This window comes from Catharus ustulatus, chromosome 2, assembly GCF_009819885.2.
Source record: "Catharus ustulatus isolate bCatUst1 chromosome 2, bCatUst1.pri.v2, whole genome shotgun sequence".
NCBI classification, from domain to species: domain Eukaryota; kingdom Metazoa; phylum Chordata; class Aves; order Passeriformes; family Turdidae; genus Catharus; species Catharus ustulatus.
The window spans coordinates 73,408,730-73,430,541 of record NC_046222.1 but is presented as its reverse complement, the minus strand read 5'-3'; the positions used below and the strand labels follow the sequence as shown (position 1 = coordinate 73,430,541).

The 21,812-nt window shown below is 35.3% G+C and overlaps 1 protein-coding gene across 5 annotated transcripts in view; it reads right to left on the bottom strand.

The window, feature by feature from the left end:
- Nucleotides 1–2,136: 2,136 nt before the first annotated feature.
- SCEL (sciellin) overlaps nucleotides 2,137–21,812 on the bottom strand; it is a 151,673-nt gene continuing 131,997 nt past the window's right edge. For all 5 annotated transcript variants that reach the window (XM_033051566.1, XM_033051565.1, XM_033051569.1 and 2 more), the window contains 8 exons: nucleotides 17,196–17,255; nucleotides 15,529–15,585; nucleotides 13,539–13,598; nucleotides 11,965–12,054; nucleotides 8,481–8,555; nucleotides 7,115–7,223; nucleotides 4,770–4,872; nucleotides 2,137–3,742 (listed from right to left, as the gene is read on the bottom strand). In XM_033051566.1, coding sequence (XP_032907457.1) covers nucleotides 3,726–3,742; nucleotides 4,770–4,872; nucleotides 7,115–7,223; nucleotides 8,481–8,555; nucleotides 11,965–12,054; nucleotides 13,539–13,598; nucleotides 15,529–15,585; nucleotides 17,196–17,255 — 571 coding nt within the window. In that variant the 3' untranslated portion in view covers nucleotides 2,137–3,725. The remainder of the gene's footprint in view (nucleotides 3,743–4,769; nucleotides 4,873–7,114; nucleotides 7,224–8,480; nucleotides 8,556–11,964; nucleotides 12,055–13,538; nucleotides 13,599–15,528; nucleotides 15,586–17,195; nucleotides 17,256–21,812) is intronic.

The following is a 21,812-nucleotide window of genomic DNA, read 5'->3' as shown; positions in this document are numbered from 1 at the left end:
TTTTTTGTTCAGGAGTCATTCCTGAGTTATCAATAAGCATACAGAGGATGTGCAGGCAGTGTGGCTGTCCAGTGGAACACAGGCCATAAGGATCCAGCCTGCACTGGGCAGGGAATGTGGCAAAAACACTACTGGGAACATCTTGTTTATTCCACACACCCAGCTGTTCCATTGTGTTACACAACCTGCTTAGGGATGTTGAGGGAGACATTGAACTTGGCACCCCATTTTTTAGGCCCAGTTCACCTGTTCAGAGAACACCCTCTCCATGTTTTTAAAAGGTGGTAGTTACTGAGATGTTCGAGAAGGTCTGATTTTAGCAGATTGTGCAAAACATATTTGACAATACTTGCAGATTCTTCTGTCTGAAATGCAAGGAATGTTTATAAGTCCTAGTTTACTGATACAGGACATTAGAGTTGCTCAGACCAGGCAAAACACAAAACAGGAGGCCTCTGAAGTCAAAGAAAGACCTTATCAGTTTAAGAACTCACTTCTTCTGCATCAGTTAAGCAGCTAAACAAAGCTATTTTGGTCAACAATTTCAGACTTTGGCACATCAAACCTACCCAAGTATTTAGTCTCTTTATCTTTCTTCTTTATGGAATGACGGATGTCTCTACTGCTCTGTGAAGAAAAATGAGTTGGTGTGGTGCAGCAGAAGGAAGAAAAGGAGGCATTTCTCCCTTGTAGTCTGGCATCCACTAGTCTGAAAGCTGGAACCACCTTCTGGTGTAACAGAGTAGCTACAATGAGCAATGTGCAAGTATGATCAGAGAGCAAAACCAGCCAAGAAAGTGGGTACTTCTCATTCTAAACATTGAGGTTATGTTAAAATATCAAATATCAAATATCAAATACCAAGGAAGGCAAACAGAGTAGCAGAGTTCTGACCTTATTATTCTGAGTATATAAACTGAACACCTGAAGCTGTCCCAACACTACACACATCCCTATACGAAGAGGCGAGGAATAGATGTGACCTATGGAATAAATGCGAGGTCAGTTTGATGTTCTTTACAAGCCTGGCTAAGGAGACTCTGTGAAGTAACAGAGAGTGTGTCTTGTCAAACTGACGTGAATCTTAATTTCAAGAGGAAGAGGATGAGGGGGCAGCATTACAGATTTTTGTCACTGTGTCAAGCACTGCTAGAGAGGGATGCTCAGGCTGAGCATTCAGTGGGAACCTACACAGGATACAACAGAATATATTAATGCAGCGAACATGTTCTTATGACATTCCTTGTTCTTGTAAATATCAGCAATCTACATATTTAAATGCATCAATATGCATTACATGCATTATTTCACTCCTTTTCTCTGATTGCTTGATTCCCCTCCCTGTAGAGCAATGCCCCAGCTTTGTAAAATAACATATCCATTACACACTGAAAAAAATGGGCCTGATGAATCACAGCCCCCCACATAATTTAGTACATCATCTCTCAATACAGCTTTTCAGTCCAATTTAATGCATTATTGAAGATAACACATTCATTAAAACAGCTGCCAGCAAACTCTTCATTTGAATTGTTTCATGGAAGGACTAGTCAAAAAGAAACAAAATGCTACAGGCTAATGATATGCAAAAGGCACAAAAAACATTTAAGTTTTGATACATTGGTATTGAGATGTTAATATGATTTTTCTTAATGAGTACTGCTCTGCCAGATTTTATATGGTAAATCACAAACTTGTTTCTTTATAGCCAACTTACAACATACAATAAAAAAATAACAAAAAAACACATGGTAAAATTAGCAGGGCTGTTCAGTGAAGATGACTTAATGAGCACAGAATTATTGTTTCTTATTGCTGCTTCTCTGACAGAGAGCATTTAAGTAGCAGATATTTTCATCCAGAGCTCTTGGTCTCTGGGGGTGTGAATTAAAATCATTCATCCCCTCAAACACTAGATAGTCCTAGATTCTAATGTGCTGGCTCAAATGAATGTCTGACATCTTCCATCGTAACTGGGCTTCAGCAGTAAGTGTTGGTCTCTCAATAGCACCAAATTTGTGACATTAAAATGTTGCCATTGTGAAAATCATTGTTTCATGGTAAAGTACAGAGTTTTAACAATTATAGTTTAACTAGGATATGTCACCAGCAAGAGATACACACCAGAAAACAATATCAATAATTAAAGATTTATTAGAGTTACTGACATTCATTCATAAGATATTCATAAAATTAATGAAACAAAATATCTACTGTCTCATGTCTCCATTGCATAACCAGTCTGAACATCCTTTAAGCCAGACAACATCCTTACTCAGCTGCAGGCCTAGTGGTTTAAATTACTCAGACATCCATAGTTTCTGCCTCCCCTATGAAATGTGCAGTCAAGGAGAGGGAGTTTGACTGGGATATCCACTCACCAGTCTGTTATTAACCTATGGCTTTAATACTTTGCATGCTTTTAAGCTCTTGCCTAGGCGCAGCAGCCTCCAAACACTACCTCTGTCATGGTCATATCCAGGAAGTCCTTTTAAACTGAGATGTAAGGCAGAAAAATCAGTTCTGAATAACCATAATCTAAAGCATCTCATGAGAAAAACTAGTAGTCAATACCTTTGTCTGTCCAGTAAGCTACTGAACTGTTGATTATTTTAGGCAGCATATTATAACAAAGCATGAATTCTTCTTTAAGTTTCTATACTTGAATACACAAACACTCTCCAAAAGGAAAAAAAATGCTTTCACTGTAGTCTCAGAGGAATGTAACTGACGTAGTGGAGAGATCTAGAAATCTGAGCTGCTCATGCCAGGTTCCTTTGCAAACCATGGAAGTAAGATGTACATTGGTTAACACCACAGTAAAATACATGCTTGCAACCTGACCAATTGAATTGCTTCTTAAAAATGTCTGCTTCTCTATATAAGATGGAATAGATGAAGTAACTCAGAAACAGAAGTTTACACTGTTGATGTATCAATTTATGCAAGATTAATCCATCCAAAGTGTTTAGATGGTCAATTTAATAAAGTAGGAAATATAAATGCAACAACATAATGTCATGCAAAATATGTATTTCATTATTTCACGATGACTATTTAGTGTGCACTTCTTTAAAAAATGGTGATTAAATAGTTACCATACTTACAAATATGGAGTGGGGTAGTTTTACTTTAAACTGTCTAGCAATTTTTGTCTAGAGTCCTCCTGCAGTTGTAGAGATGCATTTTCCAAAGATGAGTTGTTCCATCTCAAATTTATCGTTTAAGTTACTTGAGAAGAACCTTTCTCTGGAGATTGATGTCTCCCCCTGAAGGTGCAGTATGAACCCACTTCCCTCTGCATTAAAGCAGTAGTTTAAACTGAATAGCTGACTTCTAAATGGCTAATCTTGATGAGGTGAATCCCATTCATGCTATATGAAACTAGCAGATATTTTTATTAGAGGAAAAGAGAATACAGCCCCTTCAAAACAAATGTGTAGGACATTCAGAAAATTTCAATAAATTATCATTGATTTTATGTACAATTTAGTGTTATCACAGATCTGATAAATATACTGACCAATATATTGTTTTACTTCCTGCAATGTGTGTATGAAAATGCATCTAAATTCTCATTAAATTAATTCCTTTGATAACCATGCAGTAGGACTTCATTCAGAGAATTCCCAGCAGTAAAAATGTATAATTTCCCACAGTGAATTAACAGGCCAATACAGTTAACTAAACAATAGTAACTTCATCGTATGTTCCGTATGTCAGTATTAGTTGATCCATTTTTCTGCAAGAGAGAAAAGATTGGTTAGAGATGCCAAGCAAAGCAGTATGCTCTAAATCTTCTATAAGGAAACTTTAGATTTTTTTTTTTTTTTTTAGAATGTCTGCTGAGGTCTAACTGTCTGTCTTGTAACTTGATGAAATAGGACATGCCAACTTACCGTACTTAATATAGAGACCCTTGGTATGTCTTTCTACAATTCTGTAACTGTTACTATGATTTATTAATTTTCTAAGCAGATTATTGCAAAATTCCACCTTCCCATCAGATTTTGCAATGAGTTAATAACAAAAGTATTTTAAGAAAACAGATTTTTAATATGATTTTAGTTAACGTGATCTTATCTCAGAATTACATAGTTGAAAACCAGCTTATCAGAGTATTTCATCTGCTTCTCTGTCTTAATTTGGTGCATAGGTACTGATTTTAGTATTGTGAAAATTGCCATGAAGAGAGTAGACTTAAAATATAGCAACTTCTAGAAAAATTAATTAAACAAAATGTTCATTTGTCTCTGCCTTGCACATTTTTTACTCATTTTGCTCCTCACAAAGGTATGAATCATAAACACAGTATGATATTTTCATTGTGATTTCACAGATTTTTGTATCTTCTCTCTACTGGTCACAATTACTCCACTACGGAAAAATACCTCTGCACCCTGGTTTATTTGTTTCAGTACAATAATCTGATTCTCAGATGGCCTTGCAATTTGTTCTCACTTCCAGTGCAAGGTGCCATTGCCTCCCTCTAGGTGTCTCGATTGCACAGGTACAACTCTACAGAGAGACCTGAAGAGATGAACTTGCAGTGCAACCAAAATCTCCCTCACAGATACAGAATAATTGTGTTTAGAACCTGGGGTTGGATATCACCCCAAGCACCCAGACTTTCTGAAGTAGATGCTTTGAGGTTTAAGTACACGCAAATGAGCAAAAGCAACAGCTGTGCTGTCGTATATTTAAGTCTTTTGAATGAAGTTCATGAAATGGTTTTTCCCACGTTCAGTATTATATGTCTTGTGCCTTACCTTTAACTTTGGAATAGCAAGGCTCACAGTGCACAGTTTGTTTGTAAATCCAAATGCTGTCTCCTGCTTTTAGATCTTCCAGAGGTCTTTTACATACTTCACACTTCAACACACCAGTCAAAGAAGGAAGAAAAATTAAAATGAAACATTTCTCTAATACTGTTATGAGCATGCTTTCCTTTAAGAAACGAGCAACCCCAGACCAGAATAGGAGTTACTAGTACTGCAACATAAATACTGAACTCTGGAAGAATAGTTTTGGACAACAGGAAGTTAGATATCTGACTGTCTCACCTTTAAAAACCTAAAAATCAGCTGGTTGCCTAGATATTCATTATACCAAACAACCCTGTCCTTCCCCCAGACATTTCCAAAGACTATTTTTACTTTCTCTGTCTTAGCTTAGGGGTTTATCTTAAAATAAGATGAATCACCGTTTTGAGATCCTTTTCTCTCTTCACTGAAAAAAGGAAGAATGATTGCACATAATCATCCAACTCAAAGTAGATCTAGATATGTTTGTTTCAAAATATCTTATAATACTTTATCTTAAAAGCTAACTATGTCTCTCATTCTTGCTGAATCTGGACACTGCTTTCACAAATGTCTCAAAATTTTTTGAGATAGAGAAGCGTTGCCCATGTTTCACACGTGAACATGCACAGATACACACAGAGGCTGACTTATCAAGATCACAAGGAGCAAGGAGCATGGTAATTTGATACAAAAACTAGGATCTTGATACCCAGATAATTTTATTTATTTATTTAAATCTAATAAAAGAGTAGTAAATTCTGGTTTCTTTGGATATTTTATCCACTGATAAGTGAAAATCAACATTAGTATTATGGTGCTATTAAAACAATTTGCTGTCTTCACTGATTTTATATTTCTTTGTTTAAATCAGCAAAAGGGTGGCCATGTCTTTATAGCTCTGATCTGCAGTATTAGCTAGAATTTTTACACAGAGAAAAAAAAATCTAAAATTTGGGTTATTTAATTTCTGTACTTTTGGTATATACCTTTACTAGGAAATGAAGATAGTGTACTGCTGTCAGGGTATTTGTAAGGAGCTAAATGAATATTATTTATAGAATATAGAGAAATTGCACTACTTAGCTAAATACATAACTACAAACATGAACCACACAGATGTACATCAGTTGTTTACATTTTTTGCCAATGCTTTCATAAGTTTGTAGTTATACAAAAATTAAGCTGAATGTTCTTGGCCAGACAGGTCCCCAGTTGACAGTAGGTAACAAAAAAATTTTGTTTAAAAAATAAGCATAAATATTTAACAGATAATCCAGCCACTACCAACATGTTAATACTCTCAATGAAAAGCCCATTCTTCTTTATATGGGTTGATCTGTCTAAAAAGAATGAAAGCAGACCAGAACTTATATTTATTTGCAATAATATTATTGAGGACATATTACATAGTAGTTCCCATGGAAGAAAATGCCTTTCTGGTGCTCACAGAGCTCAGAAAGCCCACAGTAAAAAAAAGCACATGCAACTTCATACATGTGAAGTGCAGCCTTACTGCTGTATTCTGATTTGTTGTACTTTTCATGTAGCAAATAGGGACAAGAACTGCTGTAGAAGCAGAAGTAAAAGCTGCGCGGACTGGGCAGAAACATGAGCTATGCTAATGCAGTGATTTTGTTGAGTATTGTTTGCTAGAACAACAAACTCTGCATGTAGATGTAAGCAGAAATAAGACAAATGAGGCAGAAAGAAAACAGACTATGGGACTGAGCACTGCCAGGTATACCCTGTGAAAAGTTTAAGAGCAAATTTTAGGTTGAGGCTTAGGGTTTGGAATTAAAAACGAAAAAGAAATTTCTTCTGTGCTTTCATTCTTAATGGAAATAGGAAAAAATTGCCTACTTTTTAATAATTAAGACTGTTACAGATGTCAATCAAGAACATCTACAAAACTTCATAAAAAACTGAGTAAAATTTTACAACATGAAGAAAGTGGAAGTTGATATCATTCACTGTATCAGACTTGAAGTGAAGACTTACAAATGTGTAGGACTTGAAGAACACATTCAGCTATATCCTTTGTCCTGCTTATGGTTGCAAAGGAGAAGAGGGAAGGAGAAGGAGAGTTAGAAGGAGAGAGGGAGATAGAAAGAAAAAAGAAGGGATTGTGTAGGGAGGAGATGGAAACAGAGAGATTAGTATTTTCTACATTAATCTTCTCCTCCACTCTCAAGACTTCTTATTCTCACAGGTGGAGAAGGCCTAAGGCCTAAATAATGTCTTATTATATGTGTACTATAATGCAGGTATTACAGTCAAGTTATATTTCTTGGTAGCAGGTGAAATCTTACCTTGAAGCAAGTCGAATGACAGTAAATTTGCAAGGCATCTAAGATCATTTTGGCATCTATGCCCAAGGGCTTCCTGCAGTATGTACATATATCTTTTCCAATTATACTCCTGTGTATATAATATAACATCAGCTGTCAGAAAAAGAGCTGCCATTGAAATCTCAAGCAGAAAATTGATAAGGTTAGCACACTGCATGGGAAAGACATTTGTATACTGCACAATGGCCGTTAATGGAAAAATGTTATTTGTGTAGTCTCTCCATTCCAGTTGACAGGTGTCATACACATGCTCCTGCGATGGGCAAATTGCTGAGCATAATTGTCAAGTAGTAGCAAAAATACCTTGGTAGAAAGTTCTTTGGTGAACTGAATTAAGCTGCTGAATGTCTGGGAACATGTACACTAAATAGGGATAAAGTGGAGGGGAATGATTTTAATGTTTTAATCACAGTTAAATTCAAACTGCCATAATTTGATCAGTCTGGTTCACAGAATTCTCTGTGATGCAGAAATGCCTGAAAACTTTTTTGACTTTCTGCACTGCAGAAAGAACTCAAACCTTCATGGCAATTATAGCAAATACACATATAGAACAGCCTACAAGGTATTAGTGACAACGATATTTTAAAAAATTTTCTCAACTCTTGTTGCACTCCTATGTGACATCACTCTGTACTTTGTCGGGATGAAACTTGTTGTTGGATGTAGGTGTTGTTTTAGCATTACAAAATCAATGGCTCTTGCTCCTTTCCTGTCAGTGACAAACTGCTGTATTAATATTCAATCATCCCCAGAGTTCCTCATTCTTATGCTAGAAAGGATACAAGTTTTTCTGATTAGGTGTTTCCAGGTGGTAGGGCTGTTCAAATTGATTTTAAAATAGTGGGCATGTTTAATTTCTTTTTCCCCATGAGGTAAGTTATTACAGATTGAGCAAATATCCTGCTTATATTTGGGAATGTCTTACTTGTGTGAAAAGATAGTTTTCAACAGCACTGTCATGTGAACCTATTCCTCTGCACTCGTAAATAAATTTGGTCATTACTCTTCTCACGAAGGAAATTTTGTAGAGTAAGTGTCTGCCTGAGATAGAAACCTACAGAATCACAAACCCAACTCTGTCACTTACGGCATTGGCTCTTGTTTCTATAGATATTTTAAATGTCAGCTGTGACAAGCCTAACATAATATTAGGCTGCTGAACTGTGGCAATGATTTGATGGCAAGATCTCACTGAAAGAGACCTTTCTATGAAAAGCTGTCTCATGATGGTGACTTCCACTGCTCTCTTTTGTCTGAAGACTTGAATGCTTATGTAAATGTCTATGTCCTTCTGTATGCTACGATGTTATTAATGTGTACTTACCGATCAGAAGTGGAATAAACGGTTTTGATAGTATTTCCAGTTATATTTTCTTCATAGGCACCAAATGCTGATTTGCTGTGAAGAAGAGAGTACATAGCTATCACTAAACAGTACTACATTTTTTAAAGGTTTCATTACATTGGTGATAATATATAAACTAAAATAATATATATTATATAATAATATATAAAATAAACTAAGACAACAGGCTTGCAAAAAAAAAATCATACTTGATGATGGGTTCTTTTTCTTTTTCACAATAATCAAAAATAATATATCAAAAAGTGTAAATTAGTAATATAGTAATATTTGTAATATAATGTGCTTAGACTGTTGTATTTTTGAATGATTCTTCAGCATTTCAAAATTAAATCCAAAAGCCCATTGAGCAAAATTATTCATGAGGGTATTTGTTTTTCTGTGCTGATATTTCAGCTAAAAGATACATATCAGAAAATGGTGACAGACTGCTTTTTTTTCATTTTCCTCTGCTTCTTTCACTTGTCTCAAAAAGCTGTCAAGCAACCAAAGAAAATTACAACATGTCCCTAGAATTAGAGTGAGGGTCTTTATAATACAGGCTTTTCAGTGTATGATTTGTGTTCACTACAGTAACTGTATTGTTCCTTATATCAGAGTAGAAAGGAATATACTGAATTTAATTATCATGGAAGTTAAATATTCCGTTTTTAACAGTCCCATTGCCAAGTTACTGAAATATCAGTTTTGTTTCCATGGAAGGGATGAACATGTATGTGACAGTTGAAGAAATAATCGTGCTATATGTGTTTTGAAGATTTCTGAATTCATTTCTCTTATTCTCCTGAAATTCTTAAGGTATATATCAATTATACATGTTTCATATCACTCTTCTATAATGTTCTGAAACATTAGGACCAGTTGTTTATAATCATATATATTTACCAAACGTTGGGTTTTTCTGGGAAATATAACAGATTGAAAATGTGTGTGTCAGGTATTATGAAGCTCAGATATTCTTTTTTACATATCTGTATTTTGTAAAGTACATATGCATTATCTGATTTCTGTGCAACACCAGAAATCTATTTAAATTGCACAGTTACTGATAAGCTGAAATTATACATATTTTATTTATATTTCATAGAACATAACAATGGGCTTGTTATTTAATCATAATATAACAAGCTCACCTGGGTTTGCTTACCACAGAGGAAATATCTCTTCAAATGAACACCCAGTGCTCCATTTCAGATGAGATGAAAGTAGGCTTCTAAGTAGGAATGCAAACTAAAGCTAAGTGATCACCTTTTAAAAGAGTTTCTCTAGCTGAGTAATTCTCTTGACCAAGAATGTGCACAACATAAGTCACCGGGGGGGAGCATATTGGTAGTGCAATTGCCTCCTAAAGTTTCTTGCTACAGTGAAAAGTGGCAAAGGAATATAATTTCTCTGCTCCTGTAAAGTATGAGCCTGGGCTTCTTATTTTTGTTGTTACGCTTAATTTTCCCAAATCTTGCATTTAAATCAGAGTATTTAACTGCAGAATCTTGGGCAAAGTGAGTACTGTGCACACTCAACATAATATGGTATTTACATGCTGCATGCCTGAAAGTAACATTATCTTACAGGAAGTTGTATAGAGAGAAACACTTTCCTTCGAGTGTCCTAGTGTAGAGAACAGCATCTCTTGGATTTTACTGACTGGAGTATTATGGTTGAAATACACAAAAATCTATATAACCACAGCTTAGGTAGGAAACCACAACTGCAGTGTATAAAACAACAACAAAAAAAACAACTTGTGAAGGTACAACAAAAATACTTCCAAAGCATCAGTTTCTAACCTTGTCAACTGAAAGTGTAAGGAAACTCAGAACATTTAAATAAATCCATAGTCTGACAGCTTGACGAGACACCAAGTGAAAACTGAGTCTCAGTGTAGCCTGAGAACTGTGCACCCGATCACGTCCCTTCTTTCAGTTCCTATCAGTCACTCCTTTACTTGCTATGGTGTGACTTGTTCACACAGCAAACTACTCAACAACAAACACTCTGTAGAACCTATTGCATAAAACCTGGAAGAATAAGCTACAAAGACCATTAATTTAATGTAATTTAATTGTTCATGAATTAGAATGGGATTAGAGCTTCAGGTAGAGTGTATAAAGTCTATCAAGTGTAAGATAACATTGCATATTGCAGCACATGCTTTGCCCTGTTGCTCTTCTATTGCTGTTCTCTATTTTAACTTTCAAAGATAATCAGAACACTAGTCAGAGCCTGTATGTGAACAAAATTCTGAAAAATGCTAATTAATTTTTCTGTTGAATATTCATTTTAATCTTAAATTCTGTGCTGTTTGGCTTTGCTTTTATTCTCAGCCACTTTATGGGTTTGTCCTTCAAGGTCATGCAGAATTTTCAGAATGCACAGATTTCAACTGTACTCTAACAGCAGATGTAAGAATATGAGGAATTAAAGATCCTATGCCCACTCATATCCACAGTAAGGACTGGGTGTGCCTAAGGTTAAGCATGGGGACATTGACCATAATTCCCATAAAGTAGCAGAATGTGACCTTTACTTTCCCTGTCAGTAAAGCTCAATAGAATTTTCCTCTCCCTGCTGAGTCACCAGCCCTGACTCAGGCAGTTCACAACTATTTACAGCAATGCAACATATAGGTTATGTCTTTAAACAGTCCTTCCTACATAAATAAATAATCTGTCTAGATGGTTGGACTGATACTGAAGAGAGGTTTTCTTAATCCAAAAAGTTCTTTCCTACAAGAACTAGATACTTTTTTTTGTCATATTTTTCAAAGTAATTTTGACCATGAAGGACAAGATAACATTTCCTTTTATTTAAATTACTTCCTGATACCAGTAGATCTGGTGTACAACTAGTTCTAATAAATACCCCTACATGACATTTTTCACTCAGATTTTCAATATGTGCGTTTGTAGAGGCAGAATCCAGCTAGAGAATGAGTATTGCAAGAGAAATGGTTTTAAAAATAGTTTCTTCTTGGTCAAAAAGTCAGAATCCCATGCCACAGTGTCAGTGATTGGGTGGATGATTCAGTTTCATGCCATATAGGTTTAGGAAGTTAAAAAGGCACTTTAAGTGGAGAGTGTAATGCTTTCCTCACAGTCCCATAAAGAAATAAGTTCATAAGAAATAAGTGCATTCAGGAAATGCCTTTCCTCTATTTATTAGATAAAAAATCTGCTTAGCTACCCTCCTAAATTTTATGTTTCAGCTATATCTCTAGAGCTATCAGGGTGTGCCTTGTGCTCCCCTGTGCACTAGAGTTAGGATTTGTGACCTTCTGTGTCTGGGATCCTGGAAGCAGATTTGGAAAGGAGCTGGCATGATTCCAGAGACCAGTGAGAGCTTTCTAATCATTCCTGAAATTTCTTGTATAAAAAATCTTTATATGAATTTTTTTCAAGAAATCACACTTCAGACATTACAGTACCCAAATAATTTTCCACAGTACCTGGTCTTTTTCTCAATGTAACTAGAGTAGTTTGTTTCTGGGAGATTGTTTGGAGCCCTTGGAGGATTTTCACTTGCTTTCTCAGTTATCCTAAAATAAAAAAGAAACCACACATCACGAAAATAAACACTGTTTAGAAATCTTTTTCAGCTACACAGTTTTAATTTACACTTACTCACACGATTTCAGAAGCTTGGACTAGAAAAAGCAGATAAATTTACCTTATTTTGGTTAAATTATTGCTGGTGCAAAATAATGCAGTCACTGACCTATAATTTTTAGTCCTGCAGTTTATGCTGATATATTCATATATATTCATATATATTCATATATATTCATATTGGAAACTTCATCTAACTTTAATTGAACTCTAGTTTCCTCAAAGTGCCCACTGGGGTTTTCAGCTGTGCAATAATGTCTCAGTTGTTGATAGCATTCCACATTTTCTTGTCAGTATTCCATAATGTTGTATTCTTAGGCTTACTATATTTTAGTTCCAAATTTTCTTTTTTAGGATATACTACAGTTTTGTTTTTATTAGAAATTACCAACTAAACAGACACGTAGACTCATTTAAAGAAGCCGGACTATGATTCAAGCAAGAGAAACCTCCTTCTGCAGTTTTTCCTGCCACAAAACATGACAGGCAAACAAACATAAAAATAGACCTTGTCATACAAATTATGGGATTTCGGGAATCATGTTTTTGATGATTTTACAAAGCAGCTAAGACAAAGGCTGCTGTTGTTTGGTTCTGCCAAAGGTTATATCCTGGAACAACATGATCATTATCTGCCTCAACTCTGGATGTGTGGGCTGCAAATTGATTATTTCAGTAAGCTTGCCAAGGACCCTCACTCAGTGCTTGTGCTTTATATGCAGAGCGGTGCTGCAGGAAGCAGCACCTCCTTTGTGCTCAATTCATGATGAAGCAAGGCCCTGTCAGAAATGAAAGAGAAATTCATTCACTGGAGATGCTCACAATATCCTTCCCTGGTCAGTCTGTCGAGTGGAACTGCTGGGATAGAAATATTTTCTATTTAAAAATAGCAAAACTACCTATATATGAGAATAACTACATTCTTCCTCTTCATGTAGTTATATAACTAAATGGAAGACTCAAAATAGACACCATCAGAATGGTACCTAAAAGCATACTACTAACCTCACTTCAGTTGACCAAAATGGATCCTAGCTTTTGTATATAATGAAATGTAGTAGCGGAAAAGTTTTTATACTCGGAATGCGTTTTCTTATATTTGTTTGAGATGCCAGCAGCTGAATTCACAGAACACTTAGATAAACACAAAAATACTTAGGAGGATTTTGTCACTAGTCATTTTCATTCTCTGTGAGAGATTGTAAGTTTGAGTCATTGCTTATCAAAATACATGCAGTTTTATTGTTATATTTTTTTAATCAGGCACAGTTTAGAAATAATACAGATATCTTACTCACACTAGGAAATTCTCTTTGCTTGTACTAGGAATTAATATTTTCTGGTTCTACTGAACAGTCACAAGTCTTGATACTTGATCATTAAATTTTAGAGAGAACTATGAATTGATTCTCACCGCTTTTTACTTTGGTCATCAGCAGATTTTACTTCAGTGTGATCCCCAAAGTCCTCATCTCTGAAAGTGAGAAAGACCTCAGAATTAATAGAAGTGTTTTATTTAATCTAAACATTTTAAATGGACTAAATTATGTTGAAGAAGAAAAAAAACTATATGCATTTCCCAGGTAAGATTCCTGACTACAAGTGAGTTATCTGTTCAGGCTTCAGTATTTTTCTGTTTCTTTCCAATGTGACACTGGAAAAGAATTTAAAATTACTCAAAAAATATCAAATCCATTATAGTATTGTAGGATAATTCAGGCTGGAATTCAGGGAGTTCAGGACCTCTCTGGTCCAACCTTCTGCTCAAAGCAGAGGCAGCACTGCGGCCAGACCAGGATGCTCAAGTACAGTAATTTCATAATTATAAGCCGCACTGAGTATAAGCTGCACTTCTGGGTGTCGGCAACTTTTCATTCTTTGTCCATATATAAGCCACGCCTGATTATAAGCCGCACATTACAATACAGAGTGTGATAAAAGGTATCTATTCTATCACCATCTGTTGAGGGTGGGGGCAGTGATCCTTATCTCAACAGCAGATATTCTGCTAATGGGGCATCCATTGAAACCAGGCAAGGCATTGTTCTTTATCTTTTCATACCCCATCCTTCCTCCAGCCAGTCATTTTCTGCTAATGGCCCATTGAGTCCCACTGTGCGACTGATAAAATTACTTCATCCCATTGGAAGTTGCTTCAGCCAGGGGGAAGAGCCCAACATTTCTTACCAAGATAAAAACAGAGGTTTTGGGACACTAAGGGAGCCCCTTTCTCCACTGGACTCCAGAGGAAAACCAGATTTCTCCACATCACCACTGGACCTTTAGAGGGAAACTGCACCTTGTACAGGAGCACTGCTTTAACTGAATCACATCTGTCACTGCAAGGGGACTGCAACCACCATTTAATGGGACTGCTATCAACACCCTGCCTGACAGGGTGTCAGGTTGTACTCTGACTTTGTCAGGGTTTGGATTTTGTTTCTTTGTAGTACTGTATTTCTATTTTAATTTCCCTAGTAAAGAACTGTTATTCCTAATTCCCATATCTTTGCCTGAAAGCCCCTTGATTTCAAAATTATAATACTTTGGAGGGAGGGGGTTTACATTCTCCATTTCAAAGAGAAGTTCCTGCCTTTCTCAGCAGATACCTGTCCTCCAAACTAAAACAGCAACTTTTTGTTCTTTGTCTGTATATAAGCCGCACCTGATTATAAGCTGCACTTTGGGTTCGGACCAAAATTTTAGTCAAAATGGTGCGGCTTATAATCGTGAAATTACTGTGTATTTGTGTAGTTGGGTCTTGAATACATTCAAGGAGAGAGAGATAGCACAACCTCTCCAAGCAAGCTGTTCCACTGCTGGACAGCCATCCATACAGCCAGTCAGAATGTCTCATGTTTCAAATTATATGTCACATCATGGTGCCATGCTACAGGTGAAGGTCCTGCCTACATCTTCCAAACTGACTGTGGCTCTGTCATTTTAGCTCGATAACAGACTTTCATTCAGTTCAGGCATCAGTACCATGAGCTATGGAAATGGTTGCCAAAGTCTGTCCCTTGCTTTGTTGTCATATCCAACCCAAATCTCTCTTCCAACTGCTGTTATCTAGGGTTGTGTACAATCTCTAGGTCTATGTGTTCACGTTTAGGCCTCATCAATCATTAGCTGTGAAAAAACTGATTAATTATAATAAATTTCATGTATTAACATATGTCAGGTGCATAAAATATAATTGTATGTTAATATTGTGTATTAAATGCTCTATAATAAAAAAATATTACCCATTGAAAAATTGTTTAAGTTTGGAAAAAGGTCGCTGTTGTCCTTATTTGAAAACAAATAAAAATCTAATTATGTTTTACTGAACAGAACGTATTAATACCAATATCCAACCATAAATATTTTATAAGTATATAAGGGGCAGATTATGACAGACTTGCCTCTTATTTTTCTGATCAGCTGTATATTTTTCAGTCAAATCCGAAAGGTCTTTTCCTCTGAAAAAAAATATCATAAGATGTTAAGATATTCCCCCTAGGAAGGGATAAAGTGTCATAAAAGAAAGAAATATATTTATGCACACATTTAAAAGAAAAAAAGTAAATTTTTAGGTAATTTTCTGTTCAAAATCTGCAAAAAATTCTATTCTTGAAGAAAATCTGTTTGTAACTTTCCCCTAGCAAGGTAAAGTTCTGCACTATTTACTGACCTATAAAATTACTGTCTAGTACATCCAAGAAAATAATTTTTTTTGAAAATTTTTGGAATTATATTAATACCTTTAAGATTGGTCTTTGCCACTGAAGACAGTGAAGAAGAAAGGTGAACGTTCAAAGAATTTAGAATTAATTTACAGATTCCAAGCAGCTTAATCCATGTTTGCATCATTTATTTGCAAAACTGAATTTTAATTTAAACTAAGAAACTTCACTTCTGAAGATAATACCTTAATATATGGTCAAAAGTCCAAAATTTACTTCTGGAATGACACGAAATTACCTCTGTGTGTCACCATGGTTAACAATTAAAGCACTGATCATGTTTGTATTTATCCTGAAAATATTAGTATCTGAACACTTACGTATTTTACACATAAGGAAACATTTTCTTTGATTTCATAAATACAATTAAACTAGCAGCTAGGTTTTCTTCTATTTTCTTTACTATTTAAAATGGTTTAATGCATTAGAGAATGGAATGACTTATGAAAAGTACTGTAAGAAAAACCCCTGGGTAGAAATAGCAAGCAAAACAAAAGGCCAAATTAGCTCTGTGAAACTCCTGATTTTGTCTCTTCAATCCATGATAAGCTTAAAACTTTGGATACTCCTAAAATTCAGTAGTGTCTCAAAGCCTTGGATTCCATCCTAATAGATTATCCATGATTTAACATTAAAAAAAAAAAAAAAAAGATACCCAACTTAGAGTTCAGTGCTAAATGTATATCTGTGAGTGTGTGTTTGTGTGCATATATATATAAGATTGTCTACTGTAAAATAGATGTTCACATGTTGCCAACATTTATCTGCTGTCGCTGTTTAGAACATAGTTCTTGCAATTTATCTACAGAGTATCAGTGGTCAGTGGGACAAATAATACTCAGCTCTCACTAGCACAGTACCTCACCAGTTCCTCTCTTTCTCTGTGCTGAAGGGCTGCTTGCAGACCTCCAGAAAGTTGGCTTGAAACTCATTGAACTGACATACTGCTCAAAAATGAAAGTTCAAACTGTTCTCTATGTATTACTTCCCTTGCTGATTGAAATGCTCTGTTACACTTGCTGGGCAGCACTTACCATCCATGAGTCCTACAGTATTTCGTTTACTGCCCCTTCTCTAACCTTATAAATATATTTCAGTGATAGTTTAATTGTGAAAGCACATGAGGCATGTATGGAAGCTTGCCAGAGGTAGAACTTGTTCAACTGACAGTGCACATGCCAGTGAATTAATCTGTATTTTTATATTCATCTCTCCGTACGAGGAATACTACTTACTAATATATAAACATTTTACAGATTAGCAGCATTACTTTTCCTGACATTCTTATAGTTGCAAACTACTCACTGCCTTAGAAAAGTAGGGCCTGAGGAACTTTGAACACTTACTCCTTGTCCCTTGTGAAAGAACTTGGATTCACTTTGCTGAGGTTATTGGGATCTTGGTTCCTTTAGAGACAGAACAAAACCCAGATCAAAACACAATTAGTATAGCCATCTGTCAATAAGTCAAATTAAATACTCATTTTAAGAAATAATTGTCAATAAGTCAAATTAAATATTCATTTTAAGAAATGTTATAATTGAATAATGATTTTTAAAAATGTTATATTTGACACATTCTTTATAAAAGAAAAAATTTAACTGATGACCATCATTTTAGTAATTCAAAGGTATTCATAGAAACAGCAATATGCCCACCATATGCAAATTAAGCACATACTCTTTCTCTAATAAAGAGACCAAATTATGTTTTGGAAACAAAAATTTATAACTAGTACTTTTGTCAAAAAGGATAATTCCTGCTGAACATGCATTGTGGACAACTTCAAAGAGTGTCTGACCTCTAACATGCTGGTATAACAGAAAATCTTTACCAAGTAGTACAAACAACCAAGTTCTCCTGATATTTGTGGGAATCATATCTTACCTAAAAAGTGATTATGGACTAAGTCTTTCTGTCTAAATTAAAAAAAAAAAAAAAGAAGTCCTTTTGTCTATTTGGTAGGCTGTCTAGACCAGCTCCTTCCCAAGTAAACTCTCACTTCTCAAAATAAATGTCATATTTAAACTGAGGGGTGCTGAGATCTGGTTACATCCACTGATTCTTGCACTTCCACACAGGGATAGAATGTCATCTATAATTACTATCTGATATAAGGAGAAAAATCTTCCTTGAATTACATCTGGTTGGTTAATAAATTTCTTTATTTCAGTAGACTAATATTAATATATTAGTTAAACATATATTTATGTAACAACTATTAAAAATAGAAATGTGAATTAAGGTATTTTATACTTTTTGAATGAAACTTCTAGTAGTATCATAGCAAAACTTGGAGTGTTGCTTTGAGTACATTTATTTCCCTTCAAAGTATTGCACTGGTCTTAACATTTCTGTAAAATACTTTGTTTCTGAGAAAATGCATTTTCAAATGCAAACTCCTCTACTTGAAAATTTTCCAGCAGCTTTACCTAAAAAGCTACCATCTAGTAACATTAGCTCACTAAAAAAATTATAGTTTTACTTCTCAAAAGAAAGCAACAGGGAAAGAATTATGCTTTTGATGATATGGCTCCTATTGGACCTGTTATTTAACCTGGTAGTCAACAGTGCTCCCTATGTTTCTCTACTGACTTTTCATTCTGACTTGTTCTGTCATGAAGCAACATCTCCATGGAAGACAAAGGTAGTCTTTTCAGGTTTCTTCTTGGTCATATTTGTCAGATTTGGGGGTCCCTCTGATAACATTATCAAGATCTCCATTTGTTTAGGAATTAAACAGTTAAGTTCAAGCAGAGTTGACTGCCATTTAGCTAGAATTCCACACCAGTCATTAATAAATTATATACTTGTGGAAATTCTCTTTATATTATCGCAGTCTTAGCACTTTTCAGAGTATTCCTTCAGAAACAGCAGTCTTGCAGTTATCCAAAAATATCATTTCCTTGTTGAACTGGATGGCAAACTGCTTCCTCACTATATGAAGGTAGCAACACTAAAATTATAGTAAATGTAAATAAGAACTCAGCTAATTACTCAACTTACATTTTTGCAACTTCTATTTAAAAAAAAAAAACCAAAACCAACCAAACCCAGTTGTGCATATGTCTGTCTTGAGTGAATATGTATTATTATTCTTGTCTCACGCATCCTCCATTCCTTTCTGTTCTTAGAGGTATTTTAAATATTCATTTCAAGTCTTCTCTAAAGTCTACTGAAGGTTTGAAATTGCAGCAATCTCAATTGTGATCTTTTTGATCTGTGCAACCTGCACATATAAGTCAGCCTCAGTGTTGTATATTCACCCAAAACATAGGAAGGAGATTTGGGGCTCCTGTTCATTCTGTCTGGAATCACAGGATTATCTGCAGTTTACTCAGCACAGTTATCAGTAGCCTTTCTGCTGACTTCTGCTGCCTTTCCCAGCATGGAGCAATGGAATAGCTGTGACAGTAGCAAAACTGTGCCCTGCAGGCCATTGTGTCTGTACTCTCCTGTGTCTGATTGTCAAAGGCATGTAAGCATTAGAAGAACCAAATCCCAATGTGCTTCTAATGAGATTTAACTCAGTAATACAGATATTCTAAGTTTTTAGTCATGGTGTAGATATAAAATATTCTATTCACTTTTTATGATTTTCAATTTACTATTTTAATATTTCCTGTGAGTTCTTCTTTCAGAATTAGACGCCTTAATTGAAGATATTCCAATACAGTAATAAACATTGGAAAAATATTCCAATACAATGCATATAAAGTGTATTTCCAGAACAAGGCCCTAATACTAGAACTTTCTGTGTTAATCTGTGTAAGAAATGTTAAAATATCTCAGTATTATTATATTAAATATTACATAATTGAATGAATAATGCTATAGAAATGTATTTCAGAACACTGGGAAGTTGTATCACCTATATATTTGTTCTTGTAGGTAGTAGCATTCTGTCAAAAGGGGAGGAAGAAACTCCTTTGAGATGAGGAGGAAAGATTCTGGCTCTAAGAGATGTTCTTTTTAAGTTTTCACATGTATTTTAACACTCTTCCCACATAACTTCAGATTTCTTTACCTTAAATTTCTCTGTTCACTTTGCACAGAGTTTTCAAAAAAAGAATGACAAGTTATCTAAAATAGTTCAAAGTTCACCTACTGCCTGTTTGGAAATAATGGGGGAAAGAAATTTTCCAATTATTTAAGACATATTCTTTCAGAAATGCATGTACTGGCCTAGATTAATCCTTGGCGCAACTCAAAGGAGAGATGAGTTAGTTCCCTTCTATAATCCAAATCATCATGACTTTGAGTCAACAGCGTTTTGTTACTTCCTCACATTATTTTGTTCTTGTCAGTGCTTTGGGCATCCCAGTGCACTGACTGACTTGCAAGGAAGATTTTACTTGCTGTCTAGGCGAGGCTACTGGTGCACTCCTGGTGCACTCACAGCCTGATTCATAGAACACCAATCCTGAAGGGTCCTAATAAGTGAACAGAAACAGTTGCTGACCTGTTCAGCTCCACGTTATGGTTCCCATGAAAGAGAAGTTCCATAAAACAGAACCTTGGAAGATATGAATTTATTGTACACTTCTCAAACTTTCAGCCCCATGAAACATCTTGACTTGACTGCAGCAAGTAACCAGGACTGATGTACTGCAAGTTCTTTGCCTTGAGGTGGCTGGCTTAGTGCAAAGTAGAAGTCATAGGATACACAACTGCAAGGTACTGGCTCAAGCATAGTTCAGGTTATTAGCAACTAAAGTTAAAGAGCTGCAAAAGAACAAAATGTAAGGTAGGACAAGCTGTAAGACATGGGGCATAACTCAGAATTTATCTGATTGTGCTCAGGACATACTTTTGCTGACTTTTTATATCTCTCTTTGTTAGCAAAGCTACATTTACTTTAGTATTAGCACACAGCGCTATCAACCTGTGTTGATATTAGAACATAATCCAGCCTCGCATTAAAAATGAGAGTAGATCTGCATTACAGAACCTAAACAGAATTTCAGGTTAGATTTCATTAGAGAGTTGTTACTGCATTAAAAATCAGCAATACAACTTACATCTTTTTAATACTTCTAAAAGAGATGACAAGTATTAAAGTAAAAAAGGACTGACCTATATCCATACATTAAAAAAGCTCCTTGACTATCAGAGTATCAGATGCAGTGAAAGGCTTCAGTGGAAAAGGATTTCCAGTTGCAAGTATAATTTTCACTTGAAAAAATAATCTATTTTAGTGTCCAAGGCTGGCTGAATTGAATTCGTACTTCTTATATTTGTCAACAACTTTTTAAAACATAGATGATGGTGATGGAAAACAGCAGCATGAAACTTCTATACAAAGCATTTTAGACAAACTAGGGGAAATATCTTTCAAATACAGTAGGTGGCCTGTAATAGACACTGACATTTTTCATAGGTCATTCCAAAGGATGCCACCTCCAAGTACAGTGTTTTCTGAGACAGATATTAAATCCCTCTGAACATTCTGCCTAGGGTGAATATTTTTGAAATGGATGAGAATGAGATAGGTCAGACAGCCTGCCAGGAGGAGAATATAGTTTGCTCACAAATTCAATAGGATGAAATATTTTAATAAAGAATCAGGACATGGCTGGAAGGTTTTAGGAGCAGGTAACTCAGATTAACTAATATGCATTTTTGCAATCTACATAAAAAATATTTGGAATAGCAGTACAGAAGATTTTACATTGTATATTGTACAAAAGGATCTCAAATTAATTTATTGTAAAATAGAAACATTAGGATTTGGATTAAGACCTAGGTATGCTTGTCATTATTGTTAAAGTATGGAAGACAATTCTTTTGATTAGTTTACTTTTCTGTTTGTAAGTGACCACCTTCCCGAAAGGGAAAAAAAAAAAAAGCCTCTTCTACCTTCAACAACATCTTTGCAGAAAAACACATAAAATAGCGCTGTGAATCCAAAGATAGCCCCACCCTGAAGGATACAAAAACTCATATGCAGCTGGGCTGCTTTG